At 36.1% G+C, this 24,024-nt stretch overlaps 3 protein-coding genes across 4 annotated transcripts; 1 reads left to right on the top strand and 2 right to left on the bottom strand.

Moving 5' to 3' along the window:
* Positions 1–657: 657 nt before the first annotated feature.
* sycp1 (synaptonemal complex protein 1) lies at positions 658–9,296 on the top strand. The gene is made up of 30 exons (XM_082189665.1): positions 658–784; positions 952–1,024; positions 1,163–1,206; positions 1,368–1,532; positions 1,626–1,693; positions 1,785–1,858; positions 1,968–2,026; positions 2,147–2,213; positions 2,340–2,413; positions 2,530–2,638; positions 2,718–2,812; positions 2,950–3,134; positions 3,753–3,820; positions 3,911–3,972; positions 4,057–4,173; positions 4,273–4,377; positions 4,522–4,625; positions 4,970–5,087; positions 5,170–5,240; positions 5,335–5,416; positions 5,509–5,571; positions 5,988–6,104; positions 6,224–6,334; positions 7,361–7,453; positions 7,690–7,815; positions 7,898–8,026; positions 8,109–8,180; positions 8,280–8,387; positions 8,546–8,629; positions 8,721–9,296. Exons 1-30 carry the CDS (start codon positions 659–661, stop codon positions 8,859–8,861), a joined length of 2,910 nt encoding a protein of 969 aa, XP_082045791.1. The 5' UTR covers position 658; the 3' UTR covers positions 8,862–9,296.
* LOC309513683 (uncharacterized protein) lies at positions 8,904–11,463 on the bottom strand. 2 transcript variants are annotated; one of them, XM_082189646.1, is made up of 4 exons: positions 11,326–11,463; positions 10,133–10,655; positions 9,878–10,042; positions 8,904–9,602 (listed from the first exon to the last, which is right to left on the bottom strand). In XM_082189646.1, the coding sequence occupies exons 2-4, from the start codon at positions 10,632–10,634 to the stop codon at positions 9,361–9,363; spliced, it is 909 nt and encodes a 302-aa protein (XP_082045772.1). In that variant the 5' UTR covers positions 10,635–10,655; positions 11,326–11,463; the 3' UTR covers positions 8,904–9,360. The 2 variants fall into 2 exon arrangements, with proteins under 2 accessions (XP_082045772.1, XP_082045773.1); XM_082189647.1 differs by having other exon boundaries at positions 9,878–10,039.
* A 267-nt stretch (positions 11,464–11,730) lies between these two features.
* Positions 11,731–22,904, bottom strand: slc5a8l (solute carrier family 5 member 8, like). Its single transcript, XM_082189621.1, has 15 exons — positions 22,182–22,904; positions 21,522–21,587; positions 21,258–21,309; positions 17,216–17,283; positions 16,677–16,831; positions 16,314–16,454; positions 16,079–16,208; positions 15,917–16,005; positions 14,798–14,910; positions 14,626–14,693; positions 14,407–14,493; positions 13,430–13,620; positions 12,708–12,817; positions 12,528–12,616; positions 11,731–12,101 (listed from the first exon to the last, which is right to left on the bottom strand). Exons 1-15 carry the CDS (start codon positions 22,533–22,535, stop codon positions 11,982–11,984), a joined length of 1,833 nt encoding a protein of 610 aa, XP_082045747.1. The 5' UTR covers positions 22,536–22,904; the 3' UTR covers positions 11,731–11,981.
* Positions 22,905–24,024: the final 1,120 nt, after the last annotated feature.

Below are 24,024 nucleotides of genomic sequence, written 5' to 3'. Positions count from 1 at the left end.
ATGCAATGCGTTTGTTTTATGTTACCTTGGGTCTCTGAGGCGCCGAAATGTTTTAAGTATTTGCAAGCTTCAGAAATACCATTGAAGCATGCCATCAAGGTTAAAACTGTTAAAAAGGTTTTGTAATAATTAGTCATATTTTGGAAGTTATGACTAATATGGGGCAACCGTGTTCATTTCAGTTGCTACTGCTGTTCCTTAAACTAAAGTGAATCTCAGCGCGTGGCTGGAACTATGGGCTGGAACCGCGGCGCGCAAACCATTTCAAAATCGGCTTCACGCGAGTCAAACAACTGACGTCAGGGAAAAACGTTGGTTAACGGAGTCGTATCAATCACAAAAACAGTTCAGAAGGAGCTCGTGTGAATTGTTTGAAGGTAAAAATGTTTTAAAATTACGTTTAATTACGTAAACATAGTTTATTATAGTGGAAGAGTAACGAAAATGTGAATAATTTGTAAGGAAGAACTTACAGCCTACCGTTTAACGTTACGTTAACTGTCTTAACATTTTCGACTTTCTCTGCTAGCAAGTAACTTACGTTATCGTTAACAGTTCATGTTATCTCAAAAGGGAAAAGCCCTGAACAATAAAACTATTCGGTATAACGTTACAGTCCTGAGGATTTTTTAAGTGCTATTTCATTTGACTCCACAGAATGCAAAAACCATTCAACTTCAAACTGTTGGTGCCCCCAAGAGCTCATTTGAATCAAGTGTATGCAGTGAAGCCTCAGGAAACAGGCTTGTTTGAAGAAAACTGTGTTTTTTCTCCTTCGGATCAGGTTGGCAAACTTGTAAATTCTCTGTTTGTGCTACAGTGTTGCTATTTGACCTGTGGCTGGCTGCTAAAACTGCTGTGTGAACATTTACATTTAGTCATTTAGCAGACTTTGAATGAACTTTGAATGAATCAGAATGATAGGCTAAGTTACATGTATTTTGTTTGTAGAGTTACAAATGTTCAGAAATGGAGACCATCCTTCCATCCAAAATGGTGCTTCCTACGAAGGCATCCAGACCAGGTAACATTTATAAAGTCTAAAATGTAGAGATGTAACGTTACGTTAATATTTATGAATAAACTGTAGAGGTTTTTATGTAGTGTCAATTCCAGTCTTAAAAGCAATATGTTCATTAAACCTAATACTTTGTGATTAAAGAGGGTATGAAGAAGGTTGCAGTCATGCCAATGGAAAAGGAGGAGGTCAGATCGAATGCTCATTTCATTTTGTATTTTAGTTTATTGCTTAAAAGATTAATCATTCATATATTTGTATATAATGAAGTCCATGTTATGAATTCCGTAAAATGCATAATGAAAATAAATCTAAGCAGTTTAATTACTATGGTGCTTTTGCATTATAGACATCATTAAGATCCAGCCAGCTGTACTCCAGATTGCTGGATGAAGCTGAGAAAATTAAAATGTGGAAGTTCAGAGTAGATTCTGAGATTTCACAAAAAGACAGGAAGCTTCAGGAGAACAGGAAAACCATTGACACGCAGCGCAAAGCCATTCAAGAGCTTCAGGTAAATAATTTTTGGGTAGTACATTTGTTTTACTTCATTTTTATTTTTTGTCTGCTTTACTAAAGACAGAATTATAAATTATGTCTGTTGCAGTTTGCAAATGAAACTCTGAGCATGAAATTAGAGGATCAACTCAATGAGAATGAAGACCTTAGAAATAAGTATGTACATCATGGGTAACATTTAAATAAGCACATACAGTACTATATTATATTATATTATATTATATTATATTATATTTTTATCATGCAGAAGTAATGCTACCAGAAATTTGTGTAACATACTAAAGGACACATTTGAGAGATCTGCTGAGAAAATGAATATGTGTAAGTGTGAGAGCATGTTAAAAGATGTCATATAGCATAACATAATGTATTAATATTCATTGCCAATTATTAGAGAACAATAATGTGTCTTTCATTTTGCCTGAAATAGTTGAGGCTGAACAGGAAGAAACTCACGATCTGTTTATACAGAACAGTGAGAATATTCAGGTAACTATATAATGAGTGTATTATTTACTTATTTATCTAGTGCTGGTGAAGCGTGGGGAATATGTCCAACCCTAGATTGGGACAATCCTTTTCATGACACTGTAATTTGTTCATTTGCAGAGGATGGTGGCAGCATTTGAAAGTCTTCGAAAGCAGGCAGAGGCTGATCAGCAGGAAATGTTGACATGTGCTCATTTTTAAATCCTTTTGTCTAATTATTTTAAAACTCTACGTAAATTCATTTTAAGCATGTGCTGTATTTGACACAGCAAAATGAAATATTTAAACATTGTTTTGTTAACCCATCCTACAGTAAGAGAATGCCTTGCACAGTTTGAGGATCTTAAAGTGAAGTTCCAGAGTGAATGCCATGTGAAGGAGAAGGAGGTTAGTCTTTATTTTGAGTGATATTTTAATGCATACTGTAACACTCACCTGTCTTTGTGTTCATGTTGTGACTAAAACGCATATCTATTTTGTGTTCCTTGCTTTGACTTGTTGAGGTTGCCATGCTTCATGAAAAACTCCAAGAAAAAGAAAACAATCTCAAAGATTTTTCAGTAAAACTCCAAGAGGCAAAGCAAAGCTGCAGTCTGCTAGAGGAGTCTGCAAGTAAGAATGCAGGACACATTGCATAAGTCTTTCCTTAATTTTTCCACAAGTCATGTGTGTTCACTCATGTTACTTTTAGGGGAACATCAGAAATTGCTTCAGAATGTTACACAGGATCGGGAGGTGCTTGAGGAAAAACTCAGGGTGACGGAGCAACTCAAATGGGAGATTGAGGTTTGTCCTTAAACAAAGTCTTACTCTTAATACAATTGTTTTGGACTTACTTGTAAAGGTAGGTAGTACATAAAGGTTAAAAGAGTTCATGTTGTTGTTTTGCAGTGTTTTATATTGTATTGTATCACTTTCCCAAGGAAAACCAGAGAGCCTTAACTGACAAACTGGAGCAAAGCAAGGAAAACCATGAGAAAGTTCTTCAAAAGAAAGACACTGAACTAGAGGAACTAAATAACATCAAAGAGCAACAGTCAAACCAACTTGCAGAGATGCAGCTGACAGTGAATTCTTTGCAGTCCTCACTAACATCTGAGATACAGAGGTACTTCATAGTATATCAGTTAAAGATCTAGCATAATTAGGGATGGATATCGTTCAAAGATTTTCGATACCGATACCTTGACTTCAATACCAGTTCCTGAACGATACTTTTCTTCCATACCAATTTTATGAAATCTGGTTTAACAAGATTACTTTACAGATTACCTAAAAAAAACTTTGGTTTGTTAACTTTTTTTTTTTTTTACATACTCAAATAGGCCACTGGGGGGCCGAATATATGCCTCGCGCTCAAGCTTTCCTTAAAGCACTGGCAAAAGTAGCCTGATGATTATGAATGTGTCAGGGAAAAAATAGCAAGAGCCATTTTAATTGTTTATTAATAAACTAGTGTTTTCTGAGACAGTGTTGACTGCAAAGATGAAGTTGACGTTGCTGACTCGTCATCTCCGCAGTATAGTGAACACGTGAACCTATAGAGAGAAATGCACCTTTCATTTGGATTGAATAATCAGAGAGTATTTGTTTTCGATTCGAATTGGTTCATTTAAAAGTAGACATTTCAAGCTTATAGCACAGGTGGAAATGAAGTACAATATTAAACCAAGAACTTTAATAATTAATTTGAATCCATATTGAAATGATTCCTTTGTTTTCACAGGGTACAAGACCTTGAGACAAAGATAACCTCAGTGGGGAATAAACTCAGTGTCAAAAGTGCAGAATTGGGTGTGTTAAGTTTGTAAATGTTAATAAATAATGGCACAGTTGCATGCTTTGTACCATTCTAAGATCATTGGTTCCATTATTTTCATGTAGAAGTTATCAAGGGGCAGAAAGAGGACCATAGCAAGCAAATACAGATACTCCGAGATGAGCTGGTATGTGTTTCCCCCTCTGTTTAAGCATTTATATTCTATGATTTATGCATTTATGAAACTAAGCTCACAGTATTTCTTTAACAGAATGAGAAGTCAAACTCACTCTGCTCTATAAAGGAGGAATTAAAAACTAGTGAGGTTCAGATGCTCCAGGTTATTGCTTCACTTGAAGAGAAACAAAGTGAGGCAAATCATTTGAAGGTGAGTAGAAGGTCATTAAGCATTCATCGGCATAGTAAAATGCATCCTCCATAATTTCAATGCTACATATGCTTCGTATCTAACATTCACCCCTCTCAGGATGCAGTGGAGAGTGTCACCACAGAAAATAAAAACATGATTGAGGCCCTGACAAAAGCTAGACATGATAATGAAGAGCTGCAAGAAGCTGTTGTTTTAAAAGAGGTCAAGACATTCTTCAGTTTTTGTGCATTTGTGGCATAGTGTTTCAGTTTTTCACTATATTACACATCATGTATATTTATTTGAGTTAAGTAATATGACAAATACTTTGGATACTCAAATTGAATGTGTACATCTTTCATCCAGGCTAAATTGAAAGAGATGGAGGAACAATTGTCAGGAGCTTTGGAGAGCTGTTGTAAATCATCTAAAGAGGTAGAAAGATTGGAGAGGGACTTAAAGGAACAGAAGTAAGAGCAACCACAACCTGTCGGGTTTTACACCATTAATCTTTAAATCTCAAACTAAACCTCTAATGTATTGCATACTGTTTCACATACTATACAGTTAATCTTGATATGGGTAGTAATGTAAGGGAGGTAATCTATCTTTGAATTATTTTAGCATCAAAATGTTTTTCAAATGGATATGTGTAATTAATGGGATGTAGGCTAAATTTCTTATGAGAAAATGAGTTAAAAATGTAATGTTAATTTAAATCTCATTAAATTAAGCATGTTGGCCATTTTCTATTGTATAATTGAGATCTGTTCAGTATTTTACTGAACTTATTGAAGTTGTTTTTTGCTTGAAGGGATTATCACAAGGAGCTGATGTTGAAGTTTAATGACCTGCAGATGCAGAAAGACATCATTCAACAACAGATTGATAGTGTTGCTTTAGAGGAGAAAGTCCTTCAGTCTCATCTAATGGTTTGTAAATTAAATCAAGTCTCTAAATGTTGCAAATTTACAGAATGACCTCAAATGCTGCATGTTTGTTTATTTTTTACAGGAAAGCAATTTAAATGCCAAACGGGAAAAGACAGAAAAAGATAGACTTGAGAGAGAGAAGCAACAGCTTCAGTAAGACTGGAGGAGACTTTTTGTCTTGCAACATTGCAAATTTGGTTTCATTTATAATTTTATTTTGTCTTGCATGTACAATTTCATATTCCAGGGAACAGGTGGATATTTTATCTGCAAAAATTGCTGGTCAGGATGAAGAGAGAAAGAATGCTCAGGAGCAGTTGAGAGAGAGTGTGCGTTCTTATTATTGTACTATTTTATTTAGTTTGTTGACGTGTGTAATCTCATGTGTTTAACAATAATTCATGTTTAATCACCCCAACAGGGCAAAGGTGCAAAGAGAGAACTTCTCATAAAAGAAAAAAAAATCAAAGCATTAGAGTCAAAGGTAAAAGATCAGATTGTGTTGTACTTGTACAGTATTGTGCACTGTACTCAAACACATGTTTTTAAACTGAAAATTGTCTTAAAACCAAAACAAAAGCTTGAGAGGTTTCACTATTATTTTATAAAATGATAATGTTATAAGAAGCTTGTTGAATTCAACATGAAGTACATAAACATGAAATACATGAAACGGCATTTGCAACCCATTTTGCTTAAAGGGTATTCAGGATTTTATTCATTTTATTTCAGCAGGTCTTTAGAAGGGAGGGTGTGAAAAATAAAAGACCCTGGTGAAATTAATTTCATTCGTGACAAGTTTTCTTTAGAGGATTTAGATTGCATACACTGCTTTTTCATACATTTGAATTATGAAGTAAAACAGTAGTCATGTTACAGTATTTTACATATTTCTCTTAGCTGAGTAAACTTAAGGAAGATTCGGATAATTTAAAGAAACGTCAGGAAGAGGAGCTTCAGAAAATACGCTCTGACTTTGAAGACAAATCAACAGCAGAGGCCCAACTCAACCTTGAGGTGATTTTTTTTTTTTTTTTTTTTCATTAAATGCAGTAACTGGAAAAAACAATAACAAGACATGATGCAAATAATAGTTATGTTTTATTGTTGTTTTGTATTTTTTTTTATTTTTTTAGATGCAAAAACTGAAGCAAACAGCCATGGAGGCACTGAAGAGTAAAGATGACACAGAAATTCAATGCCAGCAGAAGATATCAGACATGGTTGCTTTGATGGAGAGGCACAAGGTCATTATCATTCTTAATATTTTCAAGTGGTCTCTAAAATATTTTCAATTGTTTTTAGGAAGGCTGCCCTAGACTTAAGATTTTTCTAGTCGACTAGTAGTCGTTCATTTAAGTGATCAGTCGACTAATCACACGTTTATATTAATAAGCCATAAATCAAAATAACGAGCCTTCTATATAAAATACATAGCCTAATCAGCACTCAAGCGCACTCATAAAGCTTGCCACAGCGCACCGGCAAAAGTAATGATTATGAGTGTCGTGTAAAAACAGAAGGACACTGTTTAAACATTGTAATAATTTATTGGTAATGTTTTCTGTGTTTTTGGCTGCAGAGATTTAGTCAACGATGCTGACTCGTAATCTCCACAGTAGTGGACGCGCGTATATGCACGTTTCATACGGATTGCATAATCTGAGAATATTTATTTTCCATTTGAATTTGTTCATTCAAAAGTAGACATTTTAAGATTTCTATAGATCATTTCTCATGTCTGTGAGGCAAGTATACACTGACTCTGAGTTTCGGTTTATTTGTGACGCGCATCCTGATTGTTTTCATTATTTTACAAAAGCACAATGTTTTGTTGTTATTGTGAGTTTACAGAAATAAAAGTAGACCCTTTACAGTTTGCATTACTTAATATCTGTATGACAAAAAATGACGGAGTATTTTAAATTAAATACAAGTGATCGCACAGGCACCTGTATGTCATGCAGTAAGCTCGCTCTTCACACAAAAACTTGGATATGCGCCTAGTAATAGTGCAAATTTCTCTAGGTTAATGTTAGTGCAAGCGGACTTGTAAAGTTGCCGTTACCGATCTGTCCTTCACAGTCTGCGTGATTTTTCCACTTCCTTTGGAGTTGTTTTCTTTTTCTTTCTGCGATTAACCGACTAATACAATTTTGTTAGACCAAGCTTCTTCTAGTTGACTAACGGTTAGTCAACTATTAGGGGGCAGCCCCAGTTTTTAGCCACTTTTCTTTCATTTTAATGTATTTTCTTTCTTTTTCTTTTTGCAGCATGAGTATGACAAAATGGTTGAAGAAAAAGATGCAGAGCTGAGTGAAAAACGGATGAAAGAAGCTGAAGTCAACGCAAGCAAAGCATCACTGGTAAATATTGAATTCTGTTGTTTGCACTGAATATCATACTCAGCATAACTGAGTTATCATTAAATGCCTGAGATGCAAATCCAAAAGTCCTAGGTCCAAAAGATTAATAATTACATTTATTGTAGAGTTATCATTGTGTCTGAGACATTTAACCAAAGGTTGCTGAAGCGAGACTTTGTACCTTTAGTAGGTATAATATGTAAAATCTCTAAAAACCAAATAACCAATAAATTTAGGACCTGGAGCTATCCCACTTGCAAGTGGAAAATGATGAGTTGAGACAACAACTTGAAAAGCTCAAAAGAGAAAAGATGGCCTTGAGGACACCAGTTTCATCTCTTCAAAAAGACACACTTTACCAGGTATTGTACCTTGTCATTTGAGATACCATAGGTATACATGGGAATTTAACTTGAACAGTACAACATGTAAATCTTGTTTTAGATAACTGAAATCAAACCAAAGAAGGGAGGAAACAAGATCTCTAAAACTCAAAAAGCTGGCAACACTAAGAAGAGACTGTATGAGGAAGAAAATGAAACTCCATCAAGAAATGCATCTTACTCTCCTGCTGTAGGTTTTTTTCCATAATCTTTGTGCATTTTGTACATATTCTTCACATCTAACAATCTTTTTTTATTATTATTGGTGCAAGGGAGAAGTGAACGAAGTCCTTCATACCCCATTATGGAGCCTGAGCAAAAAAACTCGAACACCTCAAATAAAGGTATGGGTGCAACCTAAATTGTTTGCACTAGTTATTATTCATCTTAAGCGTTTATACCAGCCAGACAGTTTATTTATTTATTCATTCATTTTGCTTCAGTCATTCAGAATCCGCACACCACCCTCACCAGAGATTAAGGGGTCTTGGAAGAAAAACATTCTGAAGCTGGACCCAAAGTCAGACAACTCCGAGAGCAATGACATACTGGTAAATTGTATCTACTGTCACTCTATTCGCATACCATTAGTATTGTGCTATAAACAGACTCTTCAGTGCTCTGCTTATTTATTTGTGGTCAACTCTAGTAAATCCTTAGGCTTGTGGTTTTTTACTCTTTCTTAATTCTTTCTTAATCTGGTGTGCAGAGTTTCTCTCCAAGACCTGTTAAATCAAAGAAGCCTATGCAGCCAAAAGACCCAAACACTGAGAGTTTGGACATGGTCAAGAAGGTAAAAAAAAAATCACATTAGACCAGTTTTTTCAAAATTTGTCTTCTTTATGTTCTTATTTTGACTGTCTTCATGTGCAAATGATGTGCAGGTGCAGAGCTCTTTCATGTGTAAGTCTCCAGGAACAGCGCTGAAACTGGCTGCAATGAAGAGAATGCGAGATGCTGGATGGACCACCGTTAGCAGTTCAGATAAGAAGAAGAAAAAAGTTACAGACAAAATCTTTGCTTGAAACTGTATGCATAAAAAATTTGATTATCCTTTTTAAAAAAAAATTACATAGTGCACATGACACTCCTTAGACAATAGCTTTTGATTGTTTTTAATTTCTACTTGTGTTTGAATTAGCAGAAATATTTATATTATTTATTCTAAGCTCTCGAAACAATTTCACGTCATAGTATGTTCATTTAATATACAGTACCTTACAATATTTATCAAAAGATGTTCCTGGTACAGTTGTTGGTTGCAGTTACAAATCTTTGTATTTACATTTATATGTGTGTACGGTATTTACATTTATATTTGTGTTTTTTTTTTTTATGTTCACCAATTTCATTAGTTCAAAGAAAAAAAAAAAGAAAAAAAAGTTGCAGTTTAGAAATAGCATTTTTTACCAGCCTTTTTCATTGAAGCTTTAAGTAAAAGCAACATTTTCATCTCAAAATGTGAACTGAAAAACCTTTTTTTGTTTTTGTTTTTTGAATAAAAAGAGGTTTGTTGCTGAGATCTTAAGGCTCTTGGTCATGTGCATGAAATGTCTGAAAGGTGGAGGTCTCGTTGTCAAATGCTCTGTCTTGATCCTCTCTCAGAAACTCCAAGCGGAACTGAGTAGGTCTGGAAGCAAATCCAGGTATGCCTGTCTGGAATTCTTCCTCGTTCTGCACCGTCATGGTGGGGTTGTAAATCTGAGGGCCATCATAGAGTCCTCCTGAAATGACCAGCGTGTCATCTGGCGTTGCAAATGGCTCACCTGTGAAAGCAATTTACAGACAATACAGTAATATTATTCATAATTTTTATTGTGAGTATATATTCTTTGTGATTACTATAAACTAGATTAAATGGGCTTGCCCATGCACAAATTGATGGCATGGTGTTGGACTTTGCCTGACAACTTTCCCAGACTATAACCCATTTCTATGGTGTCATCAGCTGTGAGTAAGGTGGGTTTTTTTGTGTTTTTTTATGAAAAAAATTAAGACTTGGTAAACACCACTAATAAGATCATAAACAGATTCTCCTAACCTGTATCTTCATTCTGGAGACGGCGATGAGTATATTGGATACTTCTCTCTTTGCTTCTGCCGTACTTATACACAAAGTTCATCAGAATTACCAGAACTATCACACCAAGCAGAATGCTGAATAAAATAGTCAGAGATTTCTCTGAATGATTCAGGCCACCACCTGCTTTAAAATAGAGGTAGGAATAGTTAAGCAGGATACACATATTTCATTATTTGGCTTACATTATTAATGATAGGATATGTTCAAACCTACCTTGAGATTCATTGAAAGAAGTTGTGCCATTTTGAGTTACAGTGGGAGAAGTAATCGCTGTTGGTTTGGTCACTGGTGCAGTGCTTGATGTAGCAGTTTCATTGTTGCTATGAGTGCTGTTGTCTGTAGAAGTGCCAGCTGTTGAATTGATGTTGATTGTTGTGAATGTGACTGATTGGGTTGTCTGAGCATTTTCTGTTGAGTTTGGCTGCACTGCTGATCCTGTGACTGTTGCATTGCTTTTGATGGGTCCCAAAGTACTATTGAAGCCAGTAGGGGTCGTCTGGGTTGTCGAGGTGTTTTGAGTTGTACTACTATCATTGTACGCTGAATTGCTGGATGAATTTGAAGCATTGTTCTCTGTGTGGTTTCTTGTTGCATTCAGAGGTGGAGCTCTTGATGGTGACACACCGATCGTCTGTGCATCGGTTATATTATTCACAACCAATGAAAACAATATTAGTTGGCCACATACCAAAAGCTGAAGAGTTAACACACCCATAACTGTTGCAACTGCTTTCTCCTTGAAAAAAAAAAAAAAACATACACAGAGCATAAGTCAATCTAGGTCAAAAAATAAAGGCATACACTTTCATACAGCGCATGACCTAGTTCAGTGTGTTTTATCTGTATGTGTGTGGTGTTGACATGTGGTTTCCTGCTAGGCGTTATTTCTGGTAAAAAAAAAAAAAGTCATCATGACTTCCTTAGTATTTTACAACTATATTCAGTCGATTATAGTCACTTGATTCAAACAATACATTTTTATTTTATTGTCCTGGATTAAAAAATAAAATGCATACTGTATGTTCAGAACACATAATGATGATTTATCTTCTTCTAAATTGCTGTTTATCTAAAATGGAACATGAAACTTAAGACAACAAAGAGCCACATGAATTGTTAAACAAACAATCACGAGCAACCGGTTTTATTAATGCCATCCATCACAGACTTTCCTCACATAATTTAACATTCTCGCAATTTTGTAGAATTTACATCATGTAAATTATTTTGAGAACAACTGTATGTTGTGAATCTTAAGAAACTAATTTTACTTATCTCTTTCTCTCATCTCACTTTCGTTCTCATACACACTCTTGTTTGCGTAATTGTTAGTAGTTGATATATATATATATATATATATATATATATAAACAGTATTAATATATGACAACAAGAGCAGAACTTACCTTGTAAGCTGAAACGAACCCGGTTAGTGAAAGCAGGAAGTGTTTCGCTGCAGTTATTACACTCCCCCCACCTGCTGAAGGCTCAATGCTTTTTCCACTCCCTAAAGAAAATGGCTCGGCTCCACGTCAAACAAACAGGTAGAGTGGGCCGGCCTTGAATGACTGACTTCCTTATCCAGCATCAAGGAGGCAAGTGCTCAGCCATTTTTAACCCGTGTGTGTACTTCACTCTGAAGTACATGTTTGATTTTAGTGTTTTTCCCCCTTTTCCTTTGTGTGTGTGTGTGTGTGTGTGTGTGTGTGTGTGTGTGTGTGTGTGTGTGTGTGTGTGTGTGTGTGTGTGTGTGTGTGTGTGTGTGTGTGTGTGTGTGTGTGTGTGAGATATTCAGTGAGTTTGACATGTAATCATTTGTGAAATTTTATTTAAAAACCATTCAGATTTAATACAAAACCTTTTACTAAATACAGCTGTGTAAATGATTCAAAACATGATCATGAAAACTGCAGAATGTAGGTCTTGCTATTAATTTCTTCCTTCTCTTACGGGAAAGTTTAAAATAACTGAATTTATCATCATCATCCATCATCACTTAGCAATTTCAACAGACAAAAACACAGTCATAATTTACTATTTACAATGTATCTATATCTCACATCTAAAACTTTGTGATCTTCTCCTTGTAGTCTTTCTCTTTCAGTGCAATTTCATTGTCATAGAAAACTGGACTGTCCAGACCCTGGATGTGGTTTGGATCTTTCTCAATTAAGTCTGACACCTAGAAAGAAAGAAAAAATATGCAGTGCATTTAATAAATGCAGCTTTACTAAAACTTCAGCAATGAAACAATCAGAACTGAACAGCTAAGCATCTAGAAAGATGTATATTTACTGCAGACATTTCTAAAACTTTTCATATAAATATATATGTTTGCATTGCTACAATATTTTAACAATTGTAAATATTTTGCGTACAGACGACAACGTTGTCAAAATGATCTTGGTTCACACGGATCCGTGAAAACAACTAAAAACACTTTATTATGCTGCCAGGCCAGTAAATGTTGTTGTGTAAATGAACACCAAAACTCATAAAAAGTTTTTAGTTGAAAACTGTGTTGTGCAAACGGACCCTAAATTATGATCTTTAATCCTGCTCAATATTTTTGGACCGTGTTTGTCACACTGGTAATAAAAGGTCTTACCTCTGAGTCTGAGTTTCTACAGCTAAAGCAAATGAGATCTGACTTTCTGACAAAGAGCTCAGGTCGAGCTTTCTTCTGCTTACAACCACCTGAAGTAAAAACATTTTAATAAAAATCAGTTTAGGTTCAATCTTTGAGTGTTTGCCTCACCAACAGGCATATGAGAAAGTGTCATCTTACCTGAGATTGCACTAACGATTAGTCCTGTGATCATGGTCACCAGTATGCCCACAGGGCAGAAGTACAAGTAGGACAGAGAATACCAGTTGTCTGCCAAAGCTGGTCTTGGCCTTAAGAAAAGCATGAGACATTTGTGTATTTGTTAGTTTTTGAAATGTGAGCGGTATAGATTTCATCAAAACAACAGCAGAAATAAATAAATATTTTTATTTGAAGAAATTAATACTTTTATGTAGCAATAATGCATTAAATGTTAGTGCAAATTAGTGATAGTAAAGATGTTTATAATGTTACAAAATATATCTATTTCAAATAAATACTGGGGCTTTTTTTTTTTTATTCATCAAAGAATCTGAAAAAAATGGTTTCCACAAAAACATTAGGCAGCACAACTGGTTTCAATATTGGTAATAATGATAATAATGTTTTTTTGAGCATCAAATTAGCATATTAGGATAATTTATGAAGGATCATGTGACACTGAAGACTGGAGTAATGATGCTGAAAATTCAGCTTTGATCACAGGAAAAAATTACATTCTAAAACATATTAAGAAAATTTCGTTTATATTGATATAAAATTTGACAGTATTACGGTTTTACTGTATTTTTGATCAAATTAATGCAGCCTTGGTGAGCATAAGAGACTTTCAGCAACATTAAAAAATCTTACTAACTCTAAACTTTTTATTAGTTGTGCGTGTGTGTGTATATACTACTAACTGTTGAGTTGTGGTTTGTAGGACTGTGCTGAATGGTATCATAGTGGTGGTTTCATTCACGTCCTGTGCAATGCATCCTTCCACACTCAAAGGAAGGCGGAGGATCTTCTCAGGTAAAGGAGGATAAAACTGAGCTCCAATTCCCACCCATAACGTTATAACCAGGCCGGAAATCAAACCAACTAAACCTCCCTGTTGGAAACAGTACATCATTAATTTGTATGAATTTTGTTTAGTGTTAAAAGTGCAAAAAGTACTTTTTGTTTATATGACAGTGGTCTTGAAATTTATACCTAGAGCTATTGGTGTGGATGTAGTTATTGATGCTATAGACCAGGGATGTCCAATCCTGCTCCTGGAGGGCCACTGTCCGGCAGAATTTAGCTCCAACCCCAATTAAACACACCTGAACCAGATAATCAAGGTCTTACTAGGCATTCTAGAAACTTCCAGGTAGGTGTGTTGAGGCAGGCTAGAGCTAAACTCTGCAGGACAGTGGCCCTCCAGGACTGAGTTTGGACACCCCTGCTATAGACCTTATGTAGCCCCGCCCCTTTTCAGCGCTGTGCTCGTTGTCTTTTAACTTCCGGTCTGTATTTTCACAGCGATCTTGCGTATTTATGAATGAACGGCTCGTTTTAAAATCTCCCCCGGTCTACTGACATTTGTTAAGACATCTGCTTTAAACATTACAATCCTCATGATAACTTTCGTTCACTTTACATTAAGTAAATCCACTTCAAAAGCGAATTACTCCTGGACAGCAATGCCATAGAAATATACAGAGCGACTGCAAAAACGGAAGTTCAAAGACAATATTCTAAAGATGGCGGCGCCCTCATTTCTCTGGCGCATAAGGTCTATAGAAATACCCACTTGCTGTGGAAAAAAAATACTCACATTTAGGACATTAGCACATTTAAGTCATTTTGGTTATTTGTTTTAAAAAAGTGACACCTGAAATATTTAAGTTCTTACAGTGGAGTTCGCACAGCGGAAGAACATGCCAAGCAAAAAAAGGCCCAAGAGAGGTCCACTGATCATGCCAAATATGGACAGAGCTGCCTGTGGAGGAAGGGATTCACAGCATGTCATTACAGTCTGTTATCAGCAGAGGGTGAGACAGTGAAAAAGTCGATGCAGGGACATTATTGGAGTATTACATAAAAATTTGCTTCGTTTACAGAATAGATTTACCTGCAGTATATTCCCCATCAAAGATGCGATACCAGCCATTCCAATGCATACACCTCCATAGAATACACCTAGTGATGAACAGTACACCGTTACACATCAATCCATCATCCCCTGCTTCACTCTGACGTGAAGCATGCAGTTGTCAGTGTATACAGCAGTCACTGAAACTCACTCATGCCCATGTTGATCCAGGACTGCTGTCTCTCTGTCAGCCAGGGCATTGCTGGTTTCAAAAAGTCCGCCACTGTGACGGCCACCAGAGCGTTGATACTCGATGACACCGTACTGTTGAAACACAACACAAAAGCTAACTAACGGTGTCTGATGTGTGACCTGATCGTTCCGATCCCACGCTTTTTCTCAGCTAAATCCTAATGACCTTATTTTTTATTTTAAGTACACCCTGATATTTCAAGTTATCTTTTAAACTTTAAATAAATATAATTAAAAATATTGAAATATTAATATGATATGTTCAGTATAGTATTATAGATAAAACTATAATTGAAAAAAACTGTCAATAATTAAAAATTATAGTATGAACATTTATAGTGTATATATATATATATATATACACTTTATTATTTTCTAATTATTCTAGTAATATTAAATATATAGGCTAGTTCACTTTTTTATTAATATGATATGTTTAGTATTGTATTATAGATAAAACTATAATTTAAAAAAACTGTCAATAATTGAAAATTATAGTATGAACATTTATAGTGTATATATATATATATATATACACTTTATTATTTTTTTATTATTCTAGTAATATTAAATATATAGGCTAGTTCACTTTTTTATTAATATGATATGTTTAGTATAGTATTATAGATAAAACTAATTGAAAAAAACTGTCAATAATTAAAAATGTATAATCACTAGAACATTTGTAACAATATATATAAATGTTAATGTAAAAATGTATTAAACAAATCTAAATACTAAATAATAATTCATGTATATATTTGTGTATACAGTGTGTGTGTATATATATATATATATATATATATATATAGCACATTAACATTTAGCATATTTTTAAATAGAATACAATATAGTATGAACATTTATAGTATATTTATTTATGTATTTATTTATTTTTATTTTATTTATTTTTTCTAATTATTCTAGTAATATTAAATATATAGGCTAGTTCACTTTTTTGTTTGTTTTGGTTTTGGTTTTAGGTTGTTCCCCGTAACACTGACCTTGTTTCAGGTTAGAAAACTTTCCCAAAATGATCAGGATGGACTTATCTGACAGATATGTATTGGTTGTTCACCTTAATGTTCCACTGTAAGCTGCAGCCACAAACAAGCCCGGCAGTCCTGGGAAATCAGCTAGTATGTCCATCACCAGATAAGGAAGGAGCTGGAAAACATTTTATTCGGTCAGATTAATTGTAAGCATTGTGAGTAAAAAATTAAGAGGTCACTTGTATTACCTGGTCTGAAGCTCCTACATCTTTATTGGTGAAAGGATCACAGTCTTTATATATGGAGTACATGGTGAGACCAGAGAGCATGGCCAAACTCACTGTGACCCATAAACCAACCATATTCACATACAGAGATCTATGTGGGCAAATATTGACAGGACACCAGTGTTTGCATTGAACATATGCAGTATTAGCTGTAGGAGTAAAGTGTAATAATATCATGTCTTGAGTGAATACTTACAGCTTGGCATGAGTTACTGTCCGACAGGAAATGTAGCGCTGCACCTGTGATTGGTTGATTGAGTACATGGACGCCCACATCAGACTGCCGCCAACAACGATTGTCCAAAAACTATGACGCCTCAAAGGATCAGGATCAAAACTGGAGAAACATTTGAGAGGTAAGTCTCTTTCTTTACACCTACCTTCTAACTATACACCACCATTCAAAAGTTTGGGGTTATAAAGCGCTATATAAGTAAAGGTGACTTGACTTTTGACCAATTTAATGCATTCTTAAACCAGAATAAAAGTATATATATATTATAATTTTTTATCAGTAGTGTATGTTTGTGATCTAGTTTTCTAGTCCAGATATCTTTACCTGAATGTTTCCAAACGTCCTCCATAGTAGCTGTCATTCCAGATCTTCCCGAGTCCCCCCTGCAGCACAGCCCCCCGAGCGATGACCGCCACAAACCCACCCAACATGATGATCATCTGGAACACATCTGTCCATATCACTGCCTTCAGCCCTCCCTGTTAACAAAAGCAGATCCGTGTAAAATGCACAAATGGCACCATAGTTTAGATGAGCACCTGAAGACCAAGAACAACATGTAAAAATCAGTAATGTTGGTGATTTCGAGTTACACTCTTTAAAAAAAGAGGTGGTTTTCATAGCAATGAACAATTCCAGTGAACAATTTTTCTTACTGCAAAGAACATGTAATAATCTAAAGAGCATTGCTTCACTATAAAGAAGCTTTTCTTCATGGAACCATCGATACATACCAGTGTATCGATTGGAAGTTAATGCAAAACTAGTAAATGAGCCAGGGGTGAGTGGGGCATTATCTGCTCTTGTCCTTTTCTGCAATCGCAAACAGTAAAATTGTGATTAAACTGAATGATGTTACTGACCAGGGTGCAGTAGATGATGCAGACAGCCCCTGTCGCCACTAGCACTCCCCACAGATCCAGACCTGTGACTGCAACACAAGAGCTTATTTATAGACATTAATGTGTTTGTGGCCCTGTTTACACTTGGTATTAACCCATACACAAAAGAAATATATTTGAAATATATTTTCAGTATATATTTTGGAATATATGCAAATATTTGAAATTGGCCCAATAAATATATTTCACACTTAACATCATATATTGTTGTTATAGTTCAGAATATATTTCAATGTATTTTTTTCTGTATGGGTCCCCAAAAGTGTCAAAATATATGTGGCATATATTCCAAATACATTGAAATATATTCTGAAATATAACAAAAATATATGATGTTAAGTGTGAAATATATTTATTGGGCCAATTTCAAATATTTGCATATATTCCAAAATATATACTGAAAATATATTTCAAATATATTTATTTTGTGTATGGGAAGATGCGTTTAAATACAGGTGTAAACAGGGTCTAAAACGTTTCGAGCTTGTCCACTTTCTTTTTTTTCTTTCTTTTTTTTTTGTGATTAACTTTTTATTGAAAGTTAACAAACATAAACATAGACAAAACAGCACTCAAACACTGACTGTCACCACAATAAAAATTTTTTTTTTTAAAAAGTCAAAACCAAGGGAAACATTTGTACACACTTAATACCAGTAACATAAAAGACAAAAGAGAAGATGGGCCCATAAAATTAAAAAAGAAAACAAATAAACACGTTATAGTCCTCTAAGGAGCATATTCAGTTCAACAACCAAATATCCCCAGTCCGACACAGTTTGGGGCTTTGCCCGGTTAAATCTGGCTGTTGAGTATTCTACCCTATACGCACACTACGCAAGGTGCGTAGGGCCCCGCAAATTACTCAAGGCCCCGCCTCCCCTCGTGTCAAAGCGCGTCAATCAATGTTTACAATATCGATGAGAAAATGAAGCGGAACTGTCTTTCTGGTCACGAAAAGGGAGAGAAAAAAACACCATGAGAGTTAATTGCGGCAACAGTTATCAGGTAGACTTGTGTGCTCTCCTCTCAAAGTTTGATGTCAGCAAAGAACAGTAGGCTAAAGTTAAAGTCCCTGTAAAGTCAAAATTAAGTATGTGTTCTGAGTTTGTCATACCACCGAAAAATGTGTTATTAGCCACCCAGCCCAATTTGAATGATTAAAAAAGCCGCCAAGTAAATAAAATAAGCTATCAAAATCTCGAAAAAATTAGCAGTAGTCTCTCAGCTCTCAAACGCTGGGTGTGTCTGCTGGCTGCGCTGAAACCACGCCCACTCGCGGGAAATATGACTCATGTCGGTGCATGTCGGCGCCACGGGAGGATGAAGGCCGAGGCGGACAGCGGGAGATAGTCGGTTCGGCCCCATTCACCAGTAACAGCGGATTATCAGTGAATTCCAGTTGTCTCCGACGAAAGTAAACTATCCTTATCTCTACAGAGGTGGGTGTGGTGGTGATCATCAGCTCTCCATCAAGGTAACGTTAGCTCTTCACAAGATTAATCCACCTCTTCTTGATATGATCATTTTTCGGAAATTTAAATAAGGACACCGATCTATTTTCTAAGTGATTGCATCCAGGAAATACGCATTTACATGACGAAGGCATAGCCAGAGCCGTGGGCATAGTAGCTAGCAAACTGTAGGCTGTCTATAGTAACTCGCGATTGAGCGGCGATAGGCTTAGTGACTCCGTGCCTCATCAAGTAGCGGCCCAATCAAGCTCAGGGGGTCGCAGTGCGTCATCAATCCCCCGTTTTAGCCCCGCACAAAAAAATCCGGCTCACAGCAATGGTGAAAAACTGTTTAACGGTCTAACTCCACAATTTAGTACTTCACAGTTCCCAGTCTTTGTAATATGTTTTAGCAATACATTTCTAGCACTTATAATGTGTTTAGAATTTTTTTGTAGAATTGCCTTTACAGGGACTTTAAGTTGATGTGAGTTGATTTATTATGTTTAATAAACGACAAAGGACAACGGTGTTTGTTTATAAACTGCAGCTCGGAAAAGATAACCGCGTCGAGCGTTAACATGCGATAATATGCACGTGCATGAAATGAAACGCGCACTTTCCAGCAGAAACATCTGTTGTGAGTTGGGACCAGTACAATATGGGCGTGATGGCACTCCTCATTATAGTTTTAAAACAAGACGATAATTATCTAGTTGCTAAGTCAAGGTCTAGTTACAACTCTGCACTAATGCATTATGGAAAGCAATGTATTGACATTGACTATTGATAGGCTCCATTGAATTTAAAATGTTGATTGGCTGGAGATTCTGGTCAATATGGATGCACATCCCTCAGTAAATAATAACCATCAAGAATCAAGAGTATCAAGAATGACTTTTATCATTTAAAAACACAGTGACATGCTATGGCGCCATTTTAGCTTTTATTCATTCACAGGATATGCATTTTTGATATCAATAATTCAATTTGTACTATTTAAAATGGGAATTCTTGATATTAAGAATGAACTTTTTACTAGTAACAATGTCTTCTGATATCAGGAATTACATTTTCACTAGAACTAGTTAAAGGAGGGATTGTAGTGGGAACACGGGGGTGTCAGGTGTGACTGTGTGGCAATGGCAAATAGTTCATGGCTCACGGGTCAGGTATGAGGGCCCCTAAACAGAATTTTGCTTAGGGCCCCAGGGAGGTCAGGATCGGCTCTGATTCTAAATTAGCCATTGATTGCACATTCAACAACCAGTGTTTCAGTAAATTTATCTCTGAATTAAACCAATATTCTAGAATTGTTTTTTTTCGCTGCTGTAAAGCCACAAAATAGCATTCTCCTATGTTCCTTTAAAATTCTAAATGGTGTCATCATTTAACAAACATAAACAAGGATCTGGAACTATGGTAGTCCAGACTATTTTACCCATAATGTCACACACGAGTCCATAACGTGTTCACTTTCGCACATTCCCAAAACATATGCAAAACTGTCCCAACAGAAGAACGAGCTTGTCCACTTTCGACCACTTCCAGTAGTCGAAAACACATTCGACCAGATTGCTTTCATAGGCCCTGTTTACACCTGGTATTAAGATGCGTTTTGGTCGATCGGATCTCCAGTAGACGAGGGAGACACATTCCCGTTCACACCTGGTGTTTAAATCCGTCTCTTTTGTCCACTTTCAACCACTTCTGTCCTGATTTCTTCAAGTGGAGGGTCTATGGGCGGGTAAATGCATGGTCTTTTTTTCAGAGCTTTTGATCAAATGGATGATATAAGCTCACACGATTTACTTATGAATGTAAATTGTGTGACTGAAAAACACTGAGAGCAGCAGTTTTAGTTCTTGCTCTGATAGCCACAACACCAGCCGAACACTGCGAGTGTGTGTTAGAAATCAGGAATGGTGAGAGAACATTGTTCTTGTTTTTTTGTTTTTTTCGTCTTCAAACCAAACTTGGGTAAATAGTATGAGCTTATTTTGTCCTTTAGATCGAAAAATATGAAAAAAACCATAAATGTACCCGCCCATAGACCCTCCATTTGAAGAAATCAGGACAGAAGTGGTTGAAAGTGGACAAAAGAGACAGATTTAAACATCAGGTGTAAATGGGAATGTGTCTGAGATCCAATCGACCAAAACACATCTTAATTCTAAGTGTAAACAGGGCCTATGGCTGTTTTATCAATTAGCGGCACTTTTGATTGCTCAAAATGTCTTTAAACTATTTCATCAATGAATGATAGTTGGTAATGTATTGCTGTATTGAGGAAAAAAAATTATTATTATTTTTTAAATTGTACATAAAAGCTAAATAACAATTTTTGTAATTTTCTTTCCCTAAAAGTATCCTACAGTAGGTGACAGAAAAGTTTCTATATTTGAAGAATCACCCTTATGCATTTCCGTGCAAGCATTGTCTGGTTTAATATACATGTGTTAAGTCATGGGGAGGCATTACTATTTCTTCTAGCAGGCTTTGTTAAATGGATTTTGACATTAATAAATGAAAGATAGTTCTTTACTTACTCTGATTAAGTGCAAGTGCAGGGGCATAGATAACCATGCCTGTGTATAAAGCCTATGAGAGATAACACCAGCCATTAGATGATTGAACAAATCTGTTTTGCCTAAAATTCATTAATATATTCAACATTTATGACTCTATGATGTGGAAAATGCATATACACAACAGACATTGTTTTTCCAAAGTGATTCACGATGACACAATCACCCGTCAGATGCATGTTTGGTTAGGTATAAAGTCATGCAAGAAGCTAAAATCCAACTTACGGTTTGAGCAATATACATGCTGGTTCCAATCATACGGATGAGCTTGTTGAAACGCATTTCCAAGTACTGCAAAAACAAGTGACCAATTCAATTAATTATTAGCAAACGAAACAACAAATTTACATCATATCATTTACATCATTACACAAAAGTCAGATTGTACGATGAACTATTACATACTGTTTTTCTCAGATTAACATCATTGTTGTTTTAAAGGTTAATCGTTTTAAAGATTCGTGTGCTGATACTGTAACTTTTCGGCGACAAGTCACATCACCCGAACCCTTTTAGTTTTGCTGTTTTCGAAATACACTCAATGAATATATTCTAATACTAAATATATCATTTTTTCATTTTAATTTTGATATATTTTACTTTTTTGTTTCATTTTAATTAGTCTTTTTCATATAGACAGTGACCAGCTTCTGCACTTTGGATTATACAATAAAGCACTTCTGACTATGAAGTAGTCAAATCCAGTTTGTCAATAATCTATCCTGACATTGCCTTTTTCCTTTTAATCCTCTCTCTCTCTCTCGTCCTCATTGCATTTCCATCTATTGATTCTTTATCAAACACAGGCACAAATGAGGGTGTTTCCAGTCTGTCTGTGTTCTCTGTCCTCATGCAAACCCCTTGTGCCCAGTGTCGCCCTCTTACCTCGTATGTGCTGGTGATGCCCAGGCGGTAAAACAGAGGCACGAAGAGTTCAGCGCTGATGATGGACATGATGGCATAAGAGAAGACAAATTGCCAGAACGGTGTGCCGTACAAGTACGCCTCTGCAGGAGTGCCAATAACAGTGATCCCTGACATGAAACTAGCCGTTAGGGACAAAGCCACAGGCACTGCGGTCATCTGACGGCCACCCAGTAGAAACTCTTCACTGCTGGTCTCCTTGCGTCCACGGATGGCTTGGAACAAGCCGATGCCCGCAGCAAAAAGGACCAAGCCGGCGAACACCACATAGTCCCAAACTGAGAACGTCGCAACTGGACCTCCAGTGCCCGGCATGATTTGGAAAGTGCTCTTTGAGAGACCCTAAAAAGTTATATACCCGGTGTCACGCCGGTCAGAAGTGATGTCCTGCTGGAAATTCCTTCCGAAGCTTTTGCCAAAAGGAGGACGAAACCAAGTAGCTCCAGTCAGTGCCAATGACTGATAAGAATTCAAGTCTTCTGCAATCTTGGACCAGCAACAAAAAAACTTGGGTTAATGATCCCTCAAGGCCAGAAGATATATCAAGTTACATTGTAAAAGGAAGTGAATGTTTTTTTTTATCCCTAATCTTGCAGAAACCGTTTAGTCAAATTAAAATGAATTCAGGAGGATGCCTTGTGCTGACTAAAACCTCGCTTAGTCAGTCAACTTGTAGGTGATAAGGTAACAAGGTAAACCAAAAAAAGAACTTGGCTCTTTTAAGATCATTTTTAACAAAATCAGAGGACTTCCAGAATATGACTAACCTACCACTTCATTGTGATCCCATAGCAGGTCATGTCAAACTCCTCAGTTCCTGGTACTTTTTTGAGGTTTACTTGAAATAAGACTTTTGTTTTTAGCTTAAAAAGTTTCCTGTAGGTCGTGTTGAATCATTATCTATCGACGGTTTCGGGTAAATCAGAAACCGTGAGCAGCTTTCCAATCAGCTACAGCTTGACAGAAACAATACACGCGATAAGATGAAGCAATTATTAACCACATATGAAACCAGGGTTCTTGGTTGATATGAGCAAGCAAAAGAGCTGTAAAATCTCAGATAGACATTCAATTGCACAGGTGTACTGTGAACGTGAACCTTACAATTCACACCAGTAAAACAACATAAGTAATGGTGCTGTGACGGTTGAGGAAGTTAATCTGTGACACTGTCAAAACATCTTGATGTTGTGATGCTGTTATAGGTTCTCCAAGCTGCAAAACAATTTTTAATGGCATTCTTTCTCCTATTTGAGTGCTGAAGATACGCGTCACTCAGGTGGAAGGAACTGCGCACTAACTGTGCATGCATTTACTTTTCCATTTTCAATATTGTGAACACAAGATAAGGCCTGCAAGATTTATACAATGAGAGCTTGGTAAATTGACTGAACTTGACAGTGTGTATCTTTATTAAAGATCAGGTGTGTTATGATCTGCCAAGCGAGATGACTTAATGAAGCCCATTTGTTGCCATGTTTTATTATAATACAGCTTGATTTGTGTACATAACCCACATAGGATATATTTCAACACTGAGTATCTTAGGAACACCAAATTTTTTTTAAATGAATCATGTAATTATCGTGGAAAAGTGACCATTTATAGGGTATGCGTTTAAGCCAAAGAAGCTATATATCATACATTGGCAACATTGATACTGGATCAGACCCAGAAAGCTACTGTGTAGGAAAGGAAAATCCCCAATGATATCTCCCTAGTATCTAAATTGTTTCTCCTATACTGCGAAAGATGTTGATTCTCAGTTAAGTGACGTCTCCTGCTTCTCCTGCTTTTGTAGTTG

The sequence above is a fragment of the Leuciscus leuciscus genome (genome assembly GCF_965113295.1).
Source record: "Leuciscus leuciscus genome assembly, chromosome: 14".
Lineage (NCBI taxonomy): Eukaryota > Metazoa > Chordata > Actinopteri > Cypriniformes > Leuciscidae > Leuciscus > Leuciscus leuciscus.
The sequence above is the reverse complement of the archived record's forward strand: the minus strand, read 5'-3'. Positions and strand labels throughout refer to the sequence as shown.